The sequence below is a fragment of the Triturus cristatus genome, chromosome 8 (assembly GCF_964204655.1).
Source record: "Triturus cristatus chromosome 8, aTriCri1.1, whole genome shotgun sequence".
Lineage (NCBI taxonomy): Eukaryota > Metazoa > Chordata > Amphibia > Caudata > Salamandridae > Triturus > Triturus cristatus.
Genome location: NC_140591.1, coordinates 1,395,348,568 through 1,395,368,124, shown reverse-complemented (window position 1 = coordinate 1,395,368,124; position 19,557 = coordinate 1,395,348,568). Strand labels below are relative to the sequence as shown.

General features: G+C 45.6%; 1 protein-coding gene across 2 annotated transcripts in view; it reads right to left on the bottom strand.

Annotated features, from left to right (window-relative positions):
• Window positions 1–413: 413 nt before the first annotated feature.
• Window positions 414–19,557, bottom strand: part of MIS18A (MIS18 kinetochore protein A) — a 189,924-nt gene continuing 170,780 nt past the window's right edge. For both annotated transcript variants that reach the window (XM_085623120.1, XM_085623121.1), the window contains 2 exons: window positions 3,932–4,028; window positions 414–809 (listed from right to left, as the gene is read on the bottom strand). In XM_085623120.1, coding sequence (XP_085479246.1) covers window positions 747–809; window positions 3,932–4,028 — 160 coding nt within the window. In that variant the 3' untranslated portion in view covers window positions 414–746. The remainder of the gene's footprint in view (window positions 810–3,931; window positions 4,029–19,557) is intronic.

Below are 19,557 nucleotides of genomic sequence, written 5' to 3'. Positions count from 1 at the left end.
AACCTCGTCACAAAGAGTTTGAGTGATGGCAAGAAATAAAACGACTGCACATTTGTAAGAAAGACTACAAAAATCACAGATTAATAAAATGTGGGCAAACCAGCAGTAGTCATGAATTATTTTACAATACTGTAACAAACTGCATAGGTCCTGGCCTAGACACTATGCAAATAAGTAAGCCAATGTCAATCACCAGGTCAGCTCAGCAGCATGATGGAACCAATGCCACCAATGTGGACCAGCGTCCTTGATCAGTGATGTGGGTGAAAAAATAAGGAAGCAGAATGTTGCCAAAAAAGAGACAAAAAGTTTCAAAGGTTTGATATGCGGATAGCAACCGGAGACAGAAAAATTGAAGGTGTATAAAATATTTAGGAAAAATTAAAATATAAAAAAAAGATGAAGGACAGTCATCGGTTTGAACAAGATACCTTTATTGACAAACACGGGGGTAAAAGGTAATATCCGGCCTGCAGTAACAGCAAACTGGAAGGAAGATTCCAACATGGAAAGTAGTGGCCATAAGTAAACACTCAGTGAAACTTCATGTCCTTATTTAATGAGGAAAAATGCAAAACAACGTTCAACGTCCCAAAAAGAAAAGCACTCGTCATTTCCAACTGGTTGATGTAAATTTAGCTTTGTGCCCTTTTCTCCACCTTTAAACTCCGAGGTCATTAAGAAGGCAACTCTCCCTCAGTTAGGCAGGTGGCGTCTTCAGACCCACTGTGCGTTTCAGTTCAATCTTATGAAATTCTAGCTTGAAGCGCGGAGATCTGGTTCTGCAACACTTTCAGCACTGTATTAGCCTGTGGGAAAATGTAAAAAAATACCTGAATTCTTCTTGGTGCAAGACAAATGATCCTTTACTTTACATTGATCAAAACTGAACTATTGATTTATGAGGAGTAGATGCAAACATGGCTGTTACATATTCCGCATTCCACCGTAGAGTGCCAAACAGGCCACCCGCCATCCTTGTTCCAGATTCTAAATGTACCACCTTCCATACCCAATCCCTAGAGATATCAGATTGCAGAATAAGAGCCACCCCCAAAACTGACCAATGACAAGTCTCGACTTGACCTCGCTTGTCCTTGCGCTGCCTCCTGAAGGCTCCATCCTGTGAAGGAGGCACAGGACTGTGCAGAGCAATGCTTCATAAATAAGGTACTGTCTCAGGACTAGAAAAGAAAAATATTGAGTATATGTTGAGAAGGGGGGGGGGGCAGGTGCTAAAAATAGAATGCTGCTGTCAGTACTGCTGGGCTGAGGCTATACCTTTCCCTATTACCGCAGAATGGCTCTCCATTGTGCAAGCTGTGTTCTGGAAATGATCGCTTGGACCAAGCACCACACCAGCTTCTGGACTTGGAGATCACATACCACAGCATCTCAGTCACTGCTACCATCTCTCAGCGCCTCCATAACTGACAATGTAGCTTTATTTCTACCCGGGCCTCGAAGAACATGCCAAAATGCCCACCGGAAAGTAGACATGGGCATTATCATGTATCTCACAGAGAGGATTGCCACCAAAAGGAGTGGTGCTTAACCTGTGCTGTTCTCTCTAGCCACCCTCATCCAGAGCAAATCCTATTTCTTTATGTGAGTGAAATACTTCAGAGGTGCTAAGCAACAATTACACACAGGACAGCTAGTATGTGAGCTGTTAATAGTGTCTGAAATGTGTGCACTAAGTGACTAATTCCACACAGCTACAGACAAGTAAGTGACATTTGTGAATGTGCCATGAACCTCAAGATCCGTCACTAGGATCCGAAAGGTAGGCCCTGCAGAATGCCGCATGCACACAAATAGATTCACCAGAAGAATTGGGGTAAGGCACTCTGGCAATAAATGTCCTTTAACACCTCGCAACAAAAAATTAATTTTGTTTCAATTCGTGAGGTTTATTTGTTTACACTTGCTGAATTTCGAAGCAAACGTTAACCATCCTTTCGACAAGCATTGGCTTATACCTGTGAATTGCTGACCAAGACCCACCAGAACTTTTATTTACTCCACATAGTGAAGCACATCTAAGACAGACTTCAAAGAAAACATACATTCAAAGTAGCTTGGCCACAAAGAGGTTTATTGCTGCATTAGGCAGTAAAAACCTGAAAGGCCAGCTTAAGTCAAGAAAGGGAGATAAGTGAAGTGTTCAGCTAATTGGACTCCACCGCTACACCGCCTCTCATCGATGTATCGAATTTAAAGAAGAACTTTAGAATTGTAGCAAAAGTATTTTAACTCACTTTAAATATTATATATTCTGAATATTCGTGGCAATTGAATGATCCTATGCTAAAGCCATCCTAATTGCCTAAAAACATTTTGCCACAACCCTATCTAAATTAAACCTCAAAGGTGCCCCTTTTTTCCATTAAGGGCTGCACCCCTAAGTTTAGATACAATTGCAACGCTCCTGATAAATGGTACCTAAAAGGACACCACATGGACACTTATGAAATCGAAAATGATTGCATCGTCCGAAACAGAAGAAGAATTACATATCTATGTATCCAGTACACAAAGGGTCTCCGCTGACGCAGCTGTCTCCAGGTGCAATAATGAGCCAGCTTGGTCAAAACATTTATTAAAAAAACCTTTGCTAACTTTGATTTTGAAGTTTATTTTCAAAATTGTCATTCACCAATCATAAATAAGATCACACAGCCCCTTATCTGTAGGGCTTTTTGTAGCACAGTTTAGTTTATTGGGACATTGTTAAAGCAGTCACACATACTGGTTTTGGACTTCAAATGTGCAGCAACCTTGATAAACTCCTCAACCTGTGGAAATATTCCTATGCATTATACTTCTAGTCCTTACCAGTAAAGCAATCAAGACGACAACGCTTCCCTTACTTCTTGCACGTCAGACATTTAACAACATTTTGGATGAAGGCAACAATCAGAACATTTGTTACAGACTCCGGTGAGGTCCTGTCAACATGGTGGCGAAATAGTAAATAGCATTTGTTATAGGAGATCAAAAGAGCCAATCAGCCTTGCAGTGTGAAGGGTCGATTGCTTGCTGTGGCCACATCACTGATGTCTTTCATAATCGTGAAGTTGAGTGAGCCCTCTTGGCTCCAGTAGGGAGCAGTGCACCCCTTAGTTGCCCTTTGAAAGAAGGGATCCAATGTGGTTAGCCTCATCCTGTAGGCAGAGTACTCACTGACACCATATTTGTAACCCTCAATAAAAGAACATGCGCTCAATGTGTCATGGAGCGAGGGGCAGTTTATGGGCTGTTAAAATCCAGGTGTTTTCTGCTAGATGACACAGGGGACACCACAGCTCATATGACACACCATTTTTCCCGTTAGCCAATAAAAAGACCCTGGGTTCTCATTAAGGTTTTACCACCTCTAGTTCCTTTTATTCAGATAGGTCACAGTATCATGTGGGGTAGCGAGTACCGAGGGATACACATCGCATAATTTTACTAGAGATAGAGATGCAAGGTGGAACTGCCGATACATGTTTTGCTTGTATGGATGGGTGTGGCCTGTTTACATAACTATATCCTGTGGGGCACCGAGAAGAACTAAGGGAACTCGCATGTAAATGTAGTGTTTTCTAACGAGTCAAAGTAGGTTCCCTGAATACTCTGCACTGTTAAATGGAATCCGATGGATCGGCATCTTCTGGGGGCCGTTAATGCCCGAAACCTTTTAATACAATTCGTGTCTCTAAGTTTAGCCATTTTCACAACTATTTCTAACATTCACCCTGAATACAGTGCTCTACAACAGAGCATGAGCTGAATAAAGGCTGCTATTTCACCTTTGTGCACCCAAGGTAGCTGCCGACAGCCAATTCCTGAAGGCGAAGAAAAGATCAGACTAATACATAGTAGCATTACATTTATGTTATTGAATGTTAGAAAGAATATTGTAGAATTCAAAAGCTAACTTTACCCTCTCCAACTCCTCCTCCAAGTCAGACCGCTTCTCCAAGGTCAGAGGTTCTTCTTTCTCAGGTACTTCTTGCAAGGTTGTGGAGCCTATAATGTAACTACAAAGCAAACACACTAAGGTTAACGCCCCAAAAATCCAAATATTCATGTAAAATACTCACTATGAAATGGCAACGATCAGAAAGAATAAACATTCGCTGGCACCTATAACAACTTAGCAGATAGTAATCTCATTAGCGTATATGTTGCCAATAAAATATTTGCATATTTGCTAGAATTATCCAATACAGAGGAAAGTACTGGTATGATAAAAAATATGTTGTCTTCTCAACCTATGATCTTATCCTGCCTTTAATCTCAGGATCCCACCTCCAAAATGGGGTGCTGCATGGACGCAATGCTAAACTGTGTCCACACGTTTCTGTGGACAAGTGGTGAAGACCACTGAACATACCAATGTATTGCTTACTGTGGTTGATTTCACTGGGTATTTCTTGAGGTGGTACATATTTAAATGTATGTTGTGGAGAGCCTGAAAATATTTTAAAAATACACTTTATTTTTATAAAGAAAATATTCTAATTTGAAATTGGTAAAAGTCCACAGTGTGCTGCTGTTATTCTAAGGACTTGAGGTTCAAGTGTGCTAATGCATTTCAATGGGTTTTACACAACGTTTAAAACTCGTCCAATGAAAGAATTTGAGTAAATTACCAACTTCAATCTAAAGGAATCTGTCTTGGATGCATGTTATTGTTCTTTCCGTCCATACTCTTTCTCTTTTAGAACCCTGATGTACATCACTTTCGGATACATTACGTTCATAAATGTTTTCATTTACAAATAAAAAGCAATCCAATACTTTTTGGTCTCGCCTAGGCAGCGCATGCGCTGTCTCGTCGAGAGATGCTGTAAACAGTATAGCTGGGGAAGCTCCGCCCACTTTCCGTCTATCTTTTTTATTGGCCGAAATCCGAAATGCTGCAATCTGATTGGTTTTTGGCAACTTAATTCCACCTCCTGACGGCCATGTCATAATTTTTCTCCTTCCATAGCTATCGGCCCCTTTACTTTTAAAACTCTTGTTCCCCTGCCTCCCCCGTTCCCTCCAGCAGTTTAAGTTCTCTGCCCAACTTCAATCCTCCATCCACTCCCGTTCGTGCCTTCTTGAACGCCCGCACTTTTGTTTACAATGCAATAGGACTCGCGTAAATACGAGTTCTATTGCATTTGTAAATGCTGGTCTTCTTCTCCGATTGGCTTAGTGAATTTGGGCTCTTTTTTGCCTGACCTGTCCAGACTCGCATGCGCACAATGCTTTACATCGTACGCATGCGCGCCAAAACTTCTGCTTAACGTTATAACTCCTCCACCCACTATTCCTGTGATATCCTATAGGTAGGGCTGGAAGTACATGGTGCGCGTTTGGATCCCGCGGGCTACCTCCGACCCTTTGTCTGTGCTCCCTCTCTGTCCTCTTCTCGCCGGCTGATGCTCCAGGGCTCACCCGGGCTCTCCTTGCCCTTCCTAGGGTCTGCTCATCCTCGCGGCCCGAGCATTGCTCCCCAGCTCCAGCCTGACTTTCCCCGTCCTATGCCGTCCCCTCAGTCGCGATGGTCCCCCCTCTGGCCCAGGCTGCGGTCTCCTCTTCGCCACCATGCTGAGCCTTTGTTTCTGGGAGGCCCGGGGCCGGAGCTGCGCCGACCGCTACCTGGTGCTAGGGTCAAAGGCTTCAGCCTCAGCATGGTGCCACCCAGCCTCATCTCGGGTAAGTAGGAGGCCAGAGTGGTGGGTGCGTGCGTGGGGGAGAAGGCATGGTTGTGTCCGTGAGAGGTGCCGGGGTCACACAATGCTTCGAGGGAATCTAACCCTGTAATGTATGGGCAGATCCAGTTGTGCACATCGAGGCATCTTCAGCAGTGCAGCCACATACTCCAACTTTGTAATGCAGTGCCAGCGAGGCATTCCACTGTGCACTGCAGCCATGGAATACAGTGTATCGAAGCACTTCTGCACAGACTCCAGTGCGTTCTGGGGACTTTGTAGTGTTGTGGGGGAATCCAGTTGTGCGACGTACACAGGGAACCAAAGGCAGTCAGTGGCTCTTTACACACTGAAGGGATCCAGCTGTGCAGTGAAGGCCGGGAATCCAGTGTTGGTGTCTGTGAAATCCAGTGCACTCAGTGGACATGTATACCCCGTTTCAGATCTGCAACTCAGACCGAGGGGACCAAGGCAGTCAGGGATCTTTATAAAATTAAGGTATCCAGCTGTGCAGAACAGCATTGGAATCCAGTATTCGTGTTAGTGAGATCCAGTGCAGTCAGGGATGTGTATAACTAGTGCAGGAATCTTGCTGTACAGGGGATCTTTATAAAATGAGTGAATCCAGTGTGCATAGGGGGTTGAACTTGGTAGTGTGGTGATCTCTCCGTTCAGCGAAGTCAGGGACTCCATGGCAGTTTATGGATCTTTAAATCATAAAAGCACGAGGGGATACAGCTGCGCAGTGCACTCAGGGAATCCAGTGTGACAGTGTAATCAAGTGCAGTCGGGATACAGATGGTGTAGCGAGGGAATCCAGCTGTTGGTGCAGGCAGGGAAAACAGGACGCTCGGGTGTTTCCTCTCAGAAGTGAGGCAATCCAGATGTGCAAAGTAATTCATTCAGGTTTGCAGTTCAACAAGGGAGCCCAGCAGTGCGGTGCAGTTAGAAGATCCAGCGCTGTTCAATAACCCAGCCATGCCACAGACTCAGGAATTCAGTTGCTGGCAGTAATTAAGCGAAGGTGCTTTGCAGTGCATCTCGGAAAGCCAGTTTTGCAGTGTAGCCAAGGAATCGGACTGTGCAGTGCAGTCAAATGATCCAGGTGTGCACTGCAACCAGATTACTCAGACATTGCAAATGGGGGGCGCAGCCATGCCTTGAAACTGAGAAATCCGTCTGTGCAGTGCTCTCGCCTGGGAGCCCAGCCTAGGCAATGGATCCAGCAGTGCAGCCGAGAATCCAGGTGTGCACTGCATGCAGGGGGTTGCAGAGGTGTTATACAGTCAGAGAATCACGCAGGGCAGGGAAGCGCAAACAGGGGGCGCAGTTTCCATTAATCCAGGTGTGCAGTGCCAGAAGTGGCTCTTTATAATGCAGCCGAGCATTCCAGCTTTATGGTGTGGCCTTGGAGAGCAGCCAGAGGGCCCTAACTGCCTGCATAGTGCAGTCACTATTAGATTGCTTCTGTGAGAGTGAGACGTTCACTGCAAGCAGAATGCACGTGGATGTACAGGGGTGCTCCAGAGTTTGTGGCAACAGCGCCTGCCCTTCACCTCATGCCTATCTCCCCCCCCCCCCCCCCCCCCCCCCCGGGACTGTGCACTGGCAGCACTGCCCTCACGCTGGAGCCGGTGCAGGCCTGTTCACCGAGCTGTGTCTGTAGCCTCTCTACCAGTGCTCAATGGAATGCACGGCGTGTCCGCAAGAAGTGGCAGCTGTGTGTAAACAAGTGCATTTTTATCAAGAAATTCATGTTTCTTGCTTGGAAAGGCTAGATTTGTGGACAACAGTCAATGCTTTGTAGGAAATTCTTTTCTAAACTTAGAGCCGGTGTAATTTTGAAAGTGAAGGAGAAACTGAATTATATACTTCCTCAATACAGCAATGAATACACAATCAAGTGTATTAAGAACGTCTTCCTATACAAGTCCCTTCTCACCTATATCCATATCGACTGACCTCACATCAAGCCCTGCCCCTTTCAAATAACCTTCTGAGCCACTGTCCCCCCCCCCCCCCCCCCGACCACTGATTCTTACAATCCACTCACCTGCTCCTCCGCAAATATATCCAGGCCCATTATGAAACCCCTCCTTGTCTTTCATTTCAACATCCCTCTACCCAAGAACACCCCTGGCCATCGGCATATAATGCAGTATTTCTTTCACAGATTATTTATTTCTGCTGCTTCCTAAAAAAGTTATGTCCAAGTTATCAGGATGTCTTCCAAAACCCCAATGCCACTACTGGTATCTAACACCAAATCCAACCCAGGCCAGCATGCCACAAACTCCGTAAAAGACATTGTCATTTACACCTCCAATAACCCAAACTCTGGCAAATGCGAGACCAATTTGCATTGCAAATGCTTGTTTATTTTTGTGTTCCAATGCATGTCATACAAGAGCTGTTGCAGACCCTCTCGAGGTTTCAGTGCCAAATGTCGAAAAGAAAATGACACTGCAAGTTGGCACAGGTCCAGCCACTTCAAATTTATATATATTTTCTTAATTCGGCTCAGGGAGAAATGTAGATATAAATATGATCATCATAATTTAAGTAACAGCGAAAAATTAAAACCTCGAAATTCTAGCGGTCAGTCAGTCATCCGGCAAAATTCACACCCATGTCTTACTGTACATCCTATCTAAAAACTGTTGCATCATTAGTCTTATATTTTGTAAAGCACATAATTAAGCATCAAAGTACATCCGTATTTGTGCTTATATTAAAAGGATATATCTTCCTATTCAACAAAACATTAAATCCTGGAGCTAAATTCCCTACTACCAACTGCAAATTTCTTACAAATAGCCCAGGAGTTTTCTTTTTTAAATTACCATACCTGCTCTTTAATAATTCACAAGGTTTCTTGTTGCAACTTTCCGTTGCGCGAGCTTCGTGGGGTTTACCATCTTGCCATTTCTTGGCCATTAGTTTTCTGGCCACTAGGGCCCCTTAATACATTATATTATTTACAGGAGTTTACTTTAATATACAATTAGAAGGGAGCCATGTTAAAGCGGTCTTTTTTGTCCTTCTCCAAATGTGTTCTTGTTAGGAAAGATAGTGAACTCTGGACTCTCATCCACAACTATCATATTGATGGTTTCAGGGTCAACTAAATAGAACAATACACCGTCAGCATAAAGCAAAAGTCTGGAATACCACCCGTCCTCCCACTTGAGTCCCCTAATTAAGGCATCTGTCCTCATCCAGAATGAAAAATGATTTAACTATCAGGGGACATAGTTGGAGAAAACTAGCATCCATGCCAGGTCTACTGGTTAAGTGCCCACATCCATTGACTCAGAAGCGCGTTTCTGACTGACACATACAATAATTCAACCATATGTATAACAAGCAGCGGCCGAAACCCATTAAAACTTTCTGAATCTTTTTTTCAGCCTTTCACCTTCACGTATGTACACATCAAATAACACATTTTAAATATCAAACAAATGCAAGTTAAATTAATCAGTGGGAAATGCACCATTGTACTTTATGAAATCTCTACTAGTTGATGCACTGCAGAGGTCTGTGTCTGTAACCAGAGAGCCACGGAATTGAATCCTGATTGGAGCAGTGGAGAATAGCTAGGAGTGTAACACATGGCCCAGCAGCCCCTTTCGGGGCAGGGGCCTGTGTTACACCCCTTTAAAAAGCACACACTTCACTGCTCAGCTGGTAACTCCTTTCCAAAACCACTCAAAAAGAAGTAATCTGTCTCATCAGGAAGCGTCAAGTGATTGGAAAAATGCATGCATCAGGCCTATCCTTAACAAGCATTGGCATTGCCAATAGGTCTCGCCTTTGGGACCTTATAAGTGTTTAGCCATGCAACAGTTGATGATCTTGCACCAAGGATATTGTGCTGCATAACTAAATACTTATAAGGTTTCCAAAGCGAGACCTATTGGCTATGCCAATGCTTGTTGAAATAGGGTACATAAATGAATGGGGTAATGCTGCAACTCGGTGCTCTTTTGAACAGGGGTAAAATAACCCACGTAAGTGATGTGTTCAGCCTTCACCACAGCTGTATATTTCACATTAGTCCCGAGGATTCACTGCACAGTCCCCATGTGCGACTTGTGAGGGGCAGGCTCCAGCCTGGATGCTGCAGGACTACTATTGCAAACGTATTTTCTGCCACCGACCGCGCGCTCTGATAACTCGGAAATCTGAAGGATGCAGGCAGCGCTAGCGTTCCCGAGGAGCTAAGGCAGGAAGGAGGGGGCGGGGCCGTTCTAAATGGGATCCTGTCCCGGCATAAAACGTGGGCGGCCGTGGTTTAGATAACACAGGCCCTGCTGCGTTAACCACGGTTCGGTGTGAGTCAATGAAAGGAGTGGAGCTACTCTTCTGACGGAGCGGTGAAAGGACAACTAAAAGAGTCAGGACTGACAGGAAGTGAAGTACTAAACCAAACGTTAGCTAAACCAATAGAAACAAAGAATAAAGAAATAAACTGCAGAGAACGAGAGGGAAAAGAAAAGAGAAGCGACGGATGGAAGCTAAGTTAAGTGTCCAGGAAAAGAGGCGAACTAAAGTGGAAAGTTTGTAATCAGGAAAGGGTGCGTACAAATAATTGAACGCGAGGCTCAGAGAACAGAGGGTGTAAGAAAGATGGCAAAATGAGTGTGATATGAACAAGCAAAAAGACAGACAAAGAAAGATTCGAGGGAGAGAAAGAGGAAAGGAGGAAACGTGTGACAGGGATATGAAGGCAGCGTAAAGAGCAAGCAATAGTTCACTTTAACAAAATATCAAAGGAAATAAATGAGAGATAAACATTAAAAAGAGAAAGAGAGCAAAAGCATCACGAGACAGCAGGAGAGGGATAGTAAGAGCAAAAATATAGACAAGCGCTAGTAATGTTGCCAGTTGTGGGTGTGCTGGCAGAGGAGGCTGGGTCTGCGCAGCAAAGCGGCCGTGCGGCCGCGAAATTGAAAATGATCGTGATCAAAGCGGCCGTGCGGCCGCGAAAGTGAAAGTAAGCGCGGCGCGCGCGCCCGCGCACATGCACTGTAGCTTTAGGCCACGGCAGCACTTTGTAAAGCCCAGATATAAAATGTCTCTTCGAGCCTTTGGCTCGCGAGACCTAAAAAGCAGGCCCTTGTCCAAACTGAGACAAAAAGCTATTCTCCAATTTCAGGGCTGCCGGTTGCTGCCAAAATTCTTGAAAAAGCTGTTAACAAGGAGCTAACCCATTACCTCGAATCCAATAATCTGCTTGACCCTACACAGCACAGCTTTAGGCCATGCCACTCCACTGAGACGTCCCTGATAATGGCAACGGAGGAGATACGGAAAGTGATTGGGGGAGGGAGGGGGGGAGGGGGGTGGAGAGCTGTTCTCATTCTCTTAGACCTATCAGCAGCGTTTGACACCGTGAATCACACGGTGTTAGTGCAGCGGCTGAAGGACGTGGGAACTGAGGACAGCTTGGGCCCTTCTCTAGAAGCAAGGGAGCAGAACATACACTGGGATAGTTTACAGTCCGACTCCTTTCATCTCCCGTGTGGAGTACCACAAGGTTCGGCCCTGTCCCCAACGCTTTTTAACTTGTATGTCACCCCTCTGGCCAGATTTATCAGAAAGCACAGTTTTACCTTGGTCTCGTATGCTGATGATTCCCAGCTCGTAATATATTTGTCTAAACAACCAGAGACAGTCGCCAGTGGCTTTCATGTGTGTCTGACAGAAATTATGACCTAGATGAGACGAAACTTCCTTAAGATAAACACGACAAGATGGAGGTACTGGAGTTCGGCAAAGGCCTTTCACTGTGGAATAAAACCTGGTGGCCGACAGAGGCAGGTCATTGTCCTTGCCCCACCGAGAAGGTCAGGAACCTTGGAGTGATCTTTGATGATCAGCTCAACTTCTCGGCCCAGGTCAATCGTCTGACCTCCTCCTGCTTCTTCCTACTAAAGTGTTTACTATAGATTTTCCCTTTCATCCCAGGGGAGCTTCAAAAAACTGTTGTAGTAGCGCTCTTTCTTTCGAAATTGGACTACTGCAACGCGCTTTTTATGGGCATTGATAAGTCTCAGACCAGGAAATTACAATCACTGCAAAATGCTGCAGCACGATTGTTATTAAATATTCCCAAACGCCATTCTACCTCGGCTGGCATAAGGTCTCTCCACTGGCTCCCTGTCCAGCAATTAGTAGAATTCAAGGCCCTCTGTCTGGTGCACAAGACTCTTTATGGAGGAGGGTCGGTGGAGATCCAGAAGGTGTTTTCATGGTACTCTCCAACCAGAACTCTTAGATCTACAAACACGGGCCTCATCCATACCCCTAAAATCCGTAGAGCAAGATGAGGGGGTCGAAGTGTATCATACTGTGCAGCCAAGCTATGGAATCAATTGCCTTCTAGCATGCGACTCCAACCCAATCAGTTGAGGAAAACGCTGAAGACCTGGCTGTTCCCTCCAAACGAAATCTCCGGTTCTACAACTCAGTCTCCTCCCGCTCACACCCAGCGCCAAGACGCCGCGGCATTCGAGTGCTCTATAAATGACTATCCTATCCCATCAATTAAAGCCAATACAGGCTTCCAGCTCCCTTTATATTTGCAGATTGACCCGTTGTGCACATTTACACTTCTTTCAGGCAAGCAGGCACCCTGGCAAGTAAGACTGTTGACCTGCCTGTTAACCTTTGGTTTCACAGCACAGGAGACTCCCTGGATTACACCTCACATGAGGTATTTCAGCTCTCTGAATTAACCGTCCCAGGCCAGTTATCTTTACACAGAAAGTATAGAAACCTTTTTCCTTAGATTAAATAAGTACCGCCCCCCTGATCCCGCCCACTTTGACCACTGATAACAAGCATTGCAAAAGCCAATAGGTCTCACCTTTGGGATTGGCTATTCCAATGCCTTTGGGCAATGCTGTTCTGCAAAATGAAACAAATGGGCACGAAGATACAGCAGCAACAAAAAGCAACAGGGAGTGCTGGTGAGAGAGAGTTTGGCGGCTTAGCGATGCGGACGAGAGAGAGCTTGCAACATGAAGGAGACTGCAACTCAGAGAGCAGGGTGCGAATATTTGTTGGGGGAGAAGAACGTGAGCGTGAGAGCTGGAAAACACATGTACTCTCAGAGTACTTAAGCAAAAAGAAAAGGGTAGTTTCCTGAAAGTGAGCAATGGAAGGATAGAAGGAGCCAGCCACTCAGAGAGATGGTAAAGAGGTTATGCTGCTGGGAAGAGAGATAGACACGCTGGGACACAGAAAGCTTTAAATAAGAAAGCAATTGAGAGCGACAATAAAACCAATCAATGGTAAGCAGTGGGCGTGCTCCAAGTCCCTAAACGTTTCTGATAAGCTCACAGTCGACCTATTGCTTGAGATGTCTGGTAGGCTCGATCTATAAAGGTTACCAAAGGCGATCTGTCGGAGGACCCCCCCGCCCAAAAAAAAAACACATAGGCAAAGCTAATAGGTCTCAACTATGGGAGCTATTGGTTTTGCCAATCTTTTTTAGTCATGAGGCAGAGCTTCCTGGTGCTGGTGAGGGTTACTAAAGAGTAATAAAAAAAAAAAATCTTTGACACACCAGCCCACATGATTTTTTAAGCGTCCACAACATGCATGCAAGCCATTACAAAATGATGTGGGTGGTTTTTTTTGTTTACTTACTGAGCCATGTTGGAAAAGAAAAGGAAAAAAACATAAGTTTTGTAAAAATGTTATTTAAAAGCATTTCGGGGGGGGAACAACAAGGGACGGGTTGTAGGCAACCAGCAGGGAGGCAAGGTGGGCGAAGTAACAAAGGGTGCTTTGACTACTAGGTACATGTGTAATGGCTCTGAAATGTTTAGGCCCGGCTATCAGGCCTCAGTGCATGTGCTCTGATCCTTAAAATGGTGCATGGTTAATTGGCTTGTTCCCAATCGGCACAGTCTAACTTACTTGTAAGCCCCTAGTATATGGTACCAGGAGTACCCAAGGTTCGTAAGTGTCCCCTAGAGACTGCAGCACTTGCTGTACCATACTGAGTGGTACAAGGTAAAACATGCTCCCAGTCTGCCACTGATGAATGGAAGGGCAGCCTTTAACTGCTAACTCAACTTTGCCATTTGAGGTAATGGCAAAGCCCAAATCTCCCTTTTTAGGTCGAGCCTGAGCCGGCGCGCATGCGCTGCTCTGCGAGGCTTCTTGTAATCACTCTCACTCTAAACAGTGTGGCTCTGACTCCCCCCCCACGCATTTTGTTGGCTCTTGCCTGTGTCACTTTGTTTTTGTATCCTGCAAATCGCTTAAGGCGGGCGCATGTCCCACCTTTTTGCCAAATGTTCACTCCCACAGCCTTTGCCTTGTGGGAGCGAGCAGCGGCGTGCAGTGCTCCTTGTGTGTCAGGTTACACACAAGGCGCCACGCTTTTTTCAGAAATGGCTCTAGTTGTACGAGCTCCAGGGGCTCTCTCAGCGCGGTCACATTGCGCACCCCCCCCCCCCGCCCTCCACCAGCGCACTAACAACCCACCAGGGACGATGCACAGGAAGGTCTCTACCTGCTGCCTGACCCTTTTAAAACCATCTTTCAAAATGTGTGAATTGTACCAGAAACAATATTAAATCAGCATACTATGTAGAAATCACAGCGTACGCAAAAACGGATTTAGAAACGTCGTTTTCGCTTTAAAGTTCTTGTTGGAGAGAGGTGTTAAGTGACTGCGAAAGCCCTTGCCATTAGACCTTTGCTAACCCTACTACCCGCCCGTACCCTCCTCTTTGCCACAGCCTCACGCCCCTTGGTCACCCCTCCAACTCACACAGAGTGAAGACCTCTGCTCCACAGACACGTTCCATTTGCTCTGGCAGATGACCGGACTTCTGCCCCAGTGCAGGGACAGGAGTTTGACCCCGTGGTCACAGGCGTGGCTACTGTTGTGTTCCCCCGGCCTATCATCCTTGTGTGGTAGAGGAAGCATGTTCAAATTATTTGGGTAACAATCGGATATATCTAACAGCACCCAGCACAAGCAAGCACCTAGAGGTCATTCTGTTTGCACTGCTAATAGCTGAGCACCTCTCACCACTACCGATTTCTTACAGGCTCCAAGAGGCCTTTTAGCTTGTCTGTCATTCAGTGCCTCTCTCCGGTAGAGGAGAGGATGTGGCCTGACTGCTAGGGCAGTCGACCTCAAATCTGGGGAACCGGGTTCGAGTCTCGGCAAGGACGCTCAACATCCTGTGATTCTGGGCAAATACCCGTGCCCAACAAAAAATGAATGTGCCACTGGTGCTTGGGTCTAGTTCGAGCTATATAAAACTCCGTAAAAAAATAAAATTCTCTCCCTATCATTAGCACACAATTCACCCCTGCCCGCAAAGGACATTCAGTTTCAGGGTTAATTAATCGGTGCCACTCTTAGCACGCATTTCACTCAAGCGCCAAGAGGCCTTTTGATATGCAGTGCTGATAATTCAATACTTCTTAACATCCTACGCTTACCATACAAGCGTCTACGGTGTATTGATACTGCACTGCTAATAAATCACTTCTCACCAGCACCCTGTTCATACAGGCGCCTAGAGGCCATTCAGTATGCAGTGCTAATAATTACGTCTCAGCATCACACAATCATCTTACAAGTGCTCAAAGTACCATGAGACTGCACTGCTAATAAATCAGCACGTCTCACCAGAACCTTGATCAAACGAGCGCCTAGAGGCCATTCCATATGCAGCATTAGCAGCAATGCAAGCTGAATGACCTCTAGGCGCTTGTTTGAGCTGGGTGCTGTGATAAGCGCTGAGTTATTGACACTGCAACCTGAATGGCCTCTAGGAGCTTGTGTTCAATGGAAGATGTTGAGAGGTACTGTGTTATTAGTGCTGCAAACCTCTAGGCACTTGTATGAGCTGCGCAATGTGAAAAGGGTTGCACTCTGCAAACAAGTCTTCCACCAATTGGAAACTACCCACCGGGGTGCAGAGCACCTGCTTAGGGTAGGATTAAAGTTCAAACTCCTCCCCCATCCTTTCATTGGTTTCGTTGCTGGGGATGTGAGGCTTCGGTGGCACGACAACAGCCATGAATAAATAAATACATAATTAATAAATGAACAACCCTCCTTTGGTGGTCGTTTTTTCCTGCTTGGATGAACGTGCGCTGAACAAGATAATGGATATAAAATATGGCCACAGGGCCCAATTCCAATAAAACGTCTTAAATATCCATTGAATAGACTTACACCTCCAAAATATGGTAAGTAACAATATTTCTTGATTCACAAGTGCTAGACCGGATCATACAAATGTGTAGGTGTGGGAGTCAGTTACATATAAAGGAATATGCTACTTACCAGTATGCATCTGTTCTTGGCATGTAGAGCTGCAGAGCCACACACTTAGGATAAGATCGCCATCTGGTGTTGGGCTCGGATGATTGCAGGTTGTTGTTGTCTTCGGAAGAAGCCTTTTGGTCACAAGATAGGTGACTCCTCCTCTGGACAACAGTGCGTATGGGCATCCACTCCATCCTCAGATTGTTTTCCGCCATGATGGGAAATGATGGAGTGTATAAGAATAAAGAGAAAGGATGTTCATGTGTAATGTCTAATTAAGACAATGCTGGAACAGATACAGGTCCCGGGGAGGCGGGTGGGCGTGTGTGGCTCTGCAGCTCTACATGCCAAGAACAGATGCATACTGGTAAGTAGCATATTCCGTTCGAGGCATATGAGCTGCAGATCACACACTTAGGATAGACTATATAGCAGTGTCTCCCCTAGCGGTGGTCACTTGTATCCGTTGCAGCAGTTTGGAATAGAGTTTTTAGGACAGCTTGGCCTACGGAAGCTTGTTATTTGGATTGCACATCAACACAGTAATGTTTAGTGAAGGTGTGTGTGGTAGACCATGTGGCTGCTTTGCAAATATCTTCTAAGGGAATGTTCCCTAAGAATGCCATGGAAGCCCCTATTTTACACGTGGAGTGCGCTCTAGGGGGAACTGTAAGAGTGCGTTTAGCTCTTTGGTAACATATTTGGATACATTTAACAATCCACCTGGCTATACCTGATTTTGAAATGGGGTTGCCTTTATGTGGTGGAGAGAAAGCAACAAACAGTTGTTTGGTGTTGCGAAAAGGTTTGGTTCTGTCGATGTAATAAAGCAAGGCTCTTTTAACATCTAAGGTATGAAGGGTTCTCTCAGCTACTGAGTCTGGATTAGGGAAGAAGACTGGCAGCTCAACCGATTGGTTAAGATGGAAAGGGGAAATGACTTTCGGTAGGAATTTTGGGTTTGTCCTAAGAACCACTTTGTTACGATGTAGTTGTAGAAATGGTTCTTGAATAGTTAAGGCCTGTATCTCACTTACCCTTCGCAGGGATGTGATTGCGATAAGGAAAGCCACTTACCATGTAAGGAATTGTTGTTCTCATTTATGCATAGGTTCAAATGGAGGGCCCATGAGCCTTGTTAGAACAATATTTAGATTCCACACTGGGTAAGGTGGTAATCTTGGAGGAATAATTCTTTTGAGACCTTCCATGAAGGCTTTGATGGCTGGTACCTTAAATAGCAACAAGTGTTGTCTATTTTGTAAGTAGGCTGCTAACGCTGCTAGGTGTAGACGTATGGAGGAATACGCTAAATTGCATCTTTGCAAGTGTAGTAAATAGCAAATAATGTTTTGGATGAAAGCATTCAGTGGACGTATATTATTGTTAGTGCAGTAAATGGCAAATCTTTTCCATTTTGCAGCATAACATGCCCTAGTAGTAGGTCTTCTAGCTTCTTTTATGATATTCATACAGTCTGGTGGGAGGTTGAGGTAACCGAACTCTAAGACTTCAGGAGCCAGATCGCCAAGTTCAGTTGGTGTGGATCTGGTTGTCTGATTTCTCCATGGTTCTGGGTTAATAAGGCCGGGGAAAGGCGCAGTTTTTGACGTGGAACTAGCGATAGTTCCAGAAGTGTCGTGAACCAGGGTTGACGTGCCCAAGTGGGAGCTACTAGAATTAGTTTTAGAGACTGTTGTTTGAGCTTGCGTACCACAAATGGAATGAGTGGGAGAGGTGGAAAAGCGTACGCAAATCTGCCTGACCAGTTCATCCATATTGCATTGCCCTTTGACTGTGGGTGTGGAAACCTGGCGGCGAAGGTTGGGCATTTTGCGTTTTCGTGTGTGGCGAACAGGTCTATGTCTGGTTGGCCCCATTTTTGGAAGAATGGGAATAGGACTTTGGGGTGTAATTCCCATTCGTGGATTTGTTGTGTCTGTCGACTTAGGAGATCGGCAACCTGGTTGTGAACCCCTGGAAGGTGTTCCGCTAGCAGGTAGATTTTTTGGGTAATTGCCCATCTCCAGATGTTCTGTGCGAGTTGGGACAGTTGGAGAGAATGTGTCCCCCCCTGTTTTTGTATGTAATACATGGTCGTCATGTCTGTGCGGATGAGGACAGTTTTGTTCCTTAGATGTACTTGAAAGGATTTCACTGCTAGGAACACCGCTAGAAGTTCTAGGTGATTGATATGGAGCAGTTTTTGTTGAGTGGTCCATCTGCCCTGAGTGGTGTGTTGAAGGAGATGGGCTCCCCACCCTGTGAAAGATGCGTCGGTCGTCAGCACTACTTGTGGAAGAGGCTCTAAGAACAGTCGCCCTTTGGACAGGTTGATGGTGTTCCACCATTTCAGTGAGCGAAGTGAGCGACTGTCCACCAACAGCAGATCGGTAAATTGTCCGTGAGCCTGGTTCCACTGTTGTGCTAGACATTCTTGCAAGGGACGCATTTGAAGTCGTGCGTGAGGGACAATGGAGATGCATGACGCCATCATGCCTAACAGTTGCATAAACACTCTTGCTGGAAGAGAGTGGTGAGTTTGAAATTTTAAGATGAGGTTTTGTATGTTGGCTATCCTGGCTGTGCTGGGATAAGCTATGGCCTTGGAAGTATTTATGGTGGCTCCCAGATATTGATGTATGTGGGAGGGTTGCAGTTGAGATTTGGGATAGTTGATGGTAAATCCCAAGCCGTGTAGGGTTTGAATAGTGCGGGGAGTGTGGAGAACGCACTTGTCGAAAGTATTGGCTTTTATGAGCCAATCGTCGAGATATGGGAAGACATGGATTTGTTGTCTCCTGAGGTGCGCTGCCACTACTGCTAAGCATTTGGTGAATACCCTGGGTGCAGTTGTTACTCCGAATGGGAGGACTGTAAACTGATAGTGCTGTCCGTCTACCACAAATCTTAGGTACTTCCTGTGAGCAGGATGCATGGGGATGTGAAAGTATGCGTCCTTGAGGTCCAATGTGGCAAGGAAGTCATCTTGTTGAAGTAGTGGGAGGACTTGTTGGAGAGTGATCATATGGAAGTGATCAGAGTGTATGTACTGATTTAGTAGTCTGAGGTCGAGTATGGGTCTTAAGGTCTCATCCTTTTTGGGAATTAGGAAGTATAGAGAATATACTCCTGTACCCTGATGTGGGAGTGGAACTGGTTCTACTGCGTGTTTATGAAGCAAGGACCGAATTTCCTGTTTGAGGAGTGTAAGATGGTGTGGTGACATTGGACGGTGTTTGGGTGGCATGTGTGGGGGGGGGGGTGTTTGTGAGTTCGAGGCAGTAACCAAACTGGATAATTTGTCTTACCCACTTGTCTGTTGTAATGGAATTCCAGACAGGTAGGAACTGTTGGAGTCTTCCCCCGACCGGAGTGGAATGGTCCGGGGGGAGTGGGGGCAAGTCACTGTTTAGTGGCTGGAGAGGTGCGGGTGTTGGTATTGCCCCGACCTCGGGCCTTGGTGTTGTTTCCCCTATATCCTCCTCTAAAATATCCTCTGTTAGGGGATGTTTGTGCGGAGGTTTTGAAAGTGGAAGAGGTGTCTGTTCC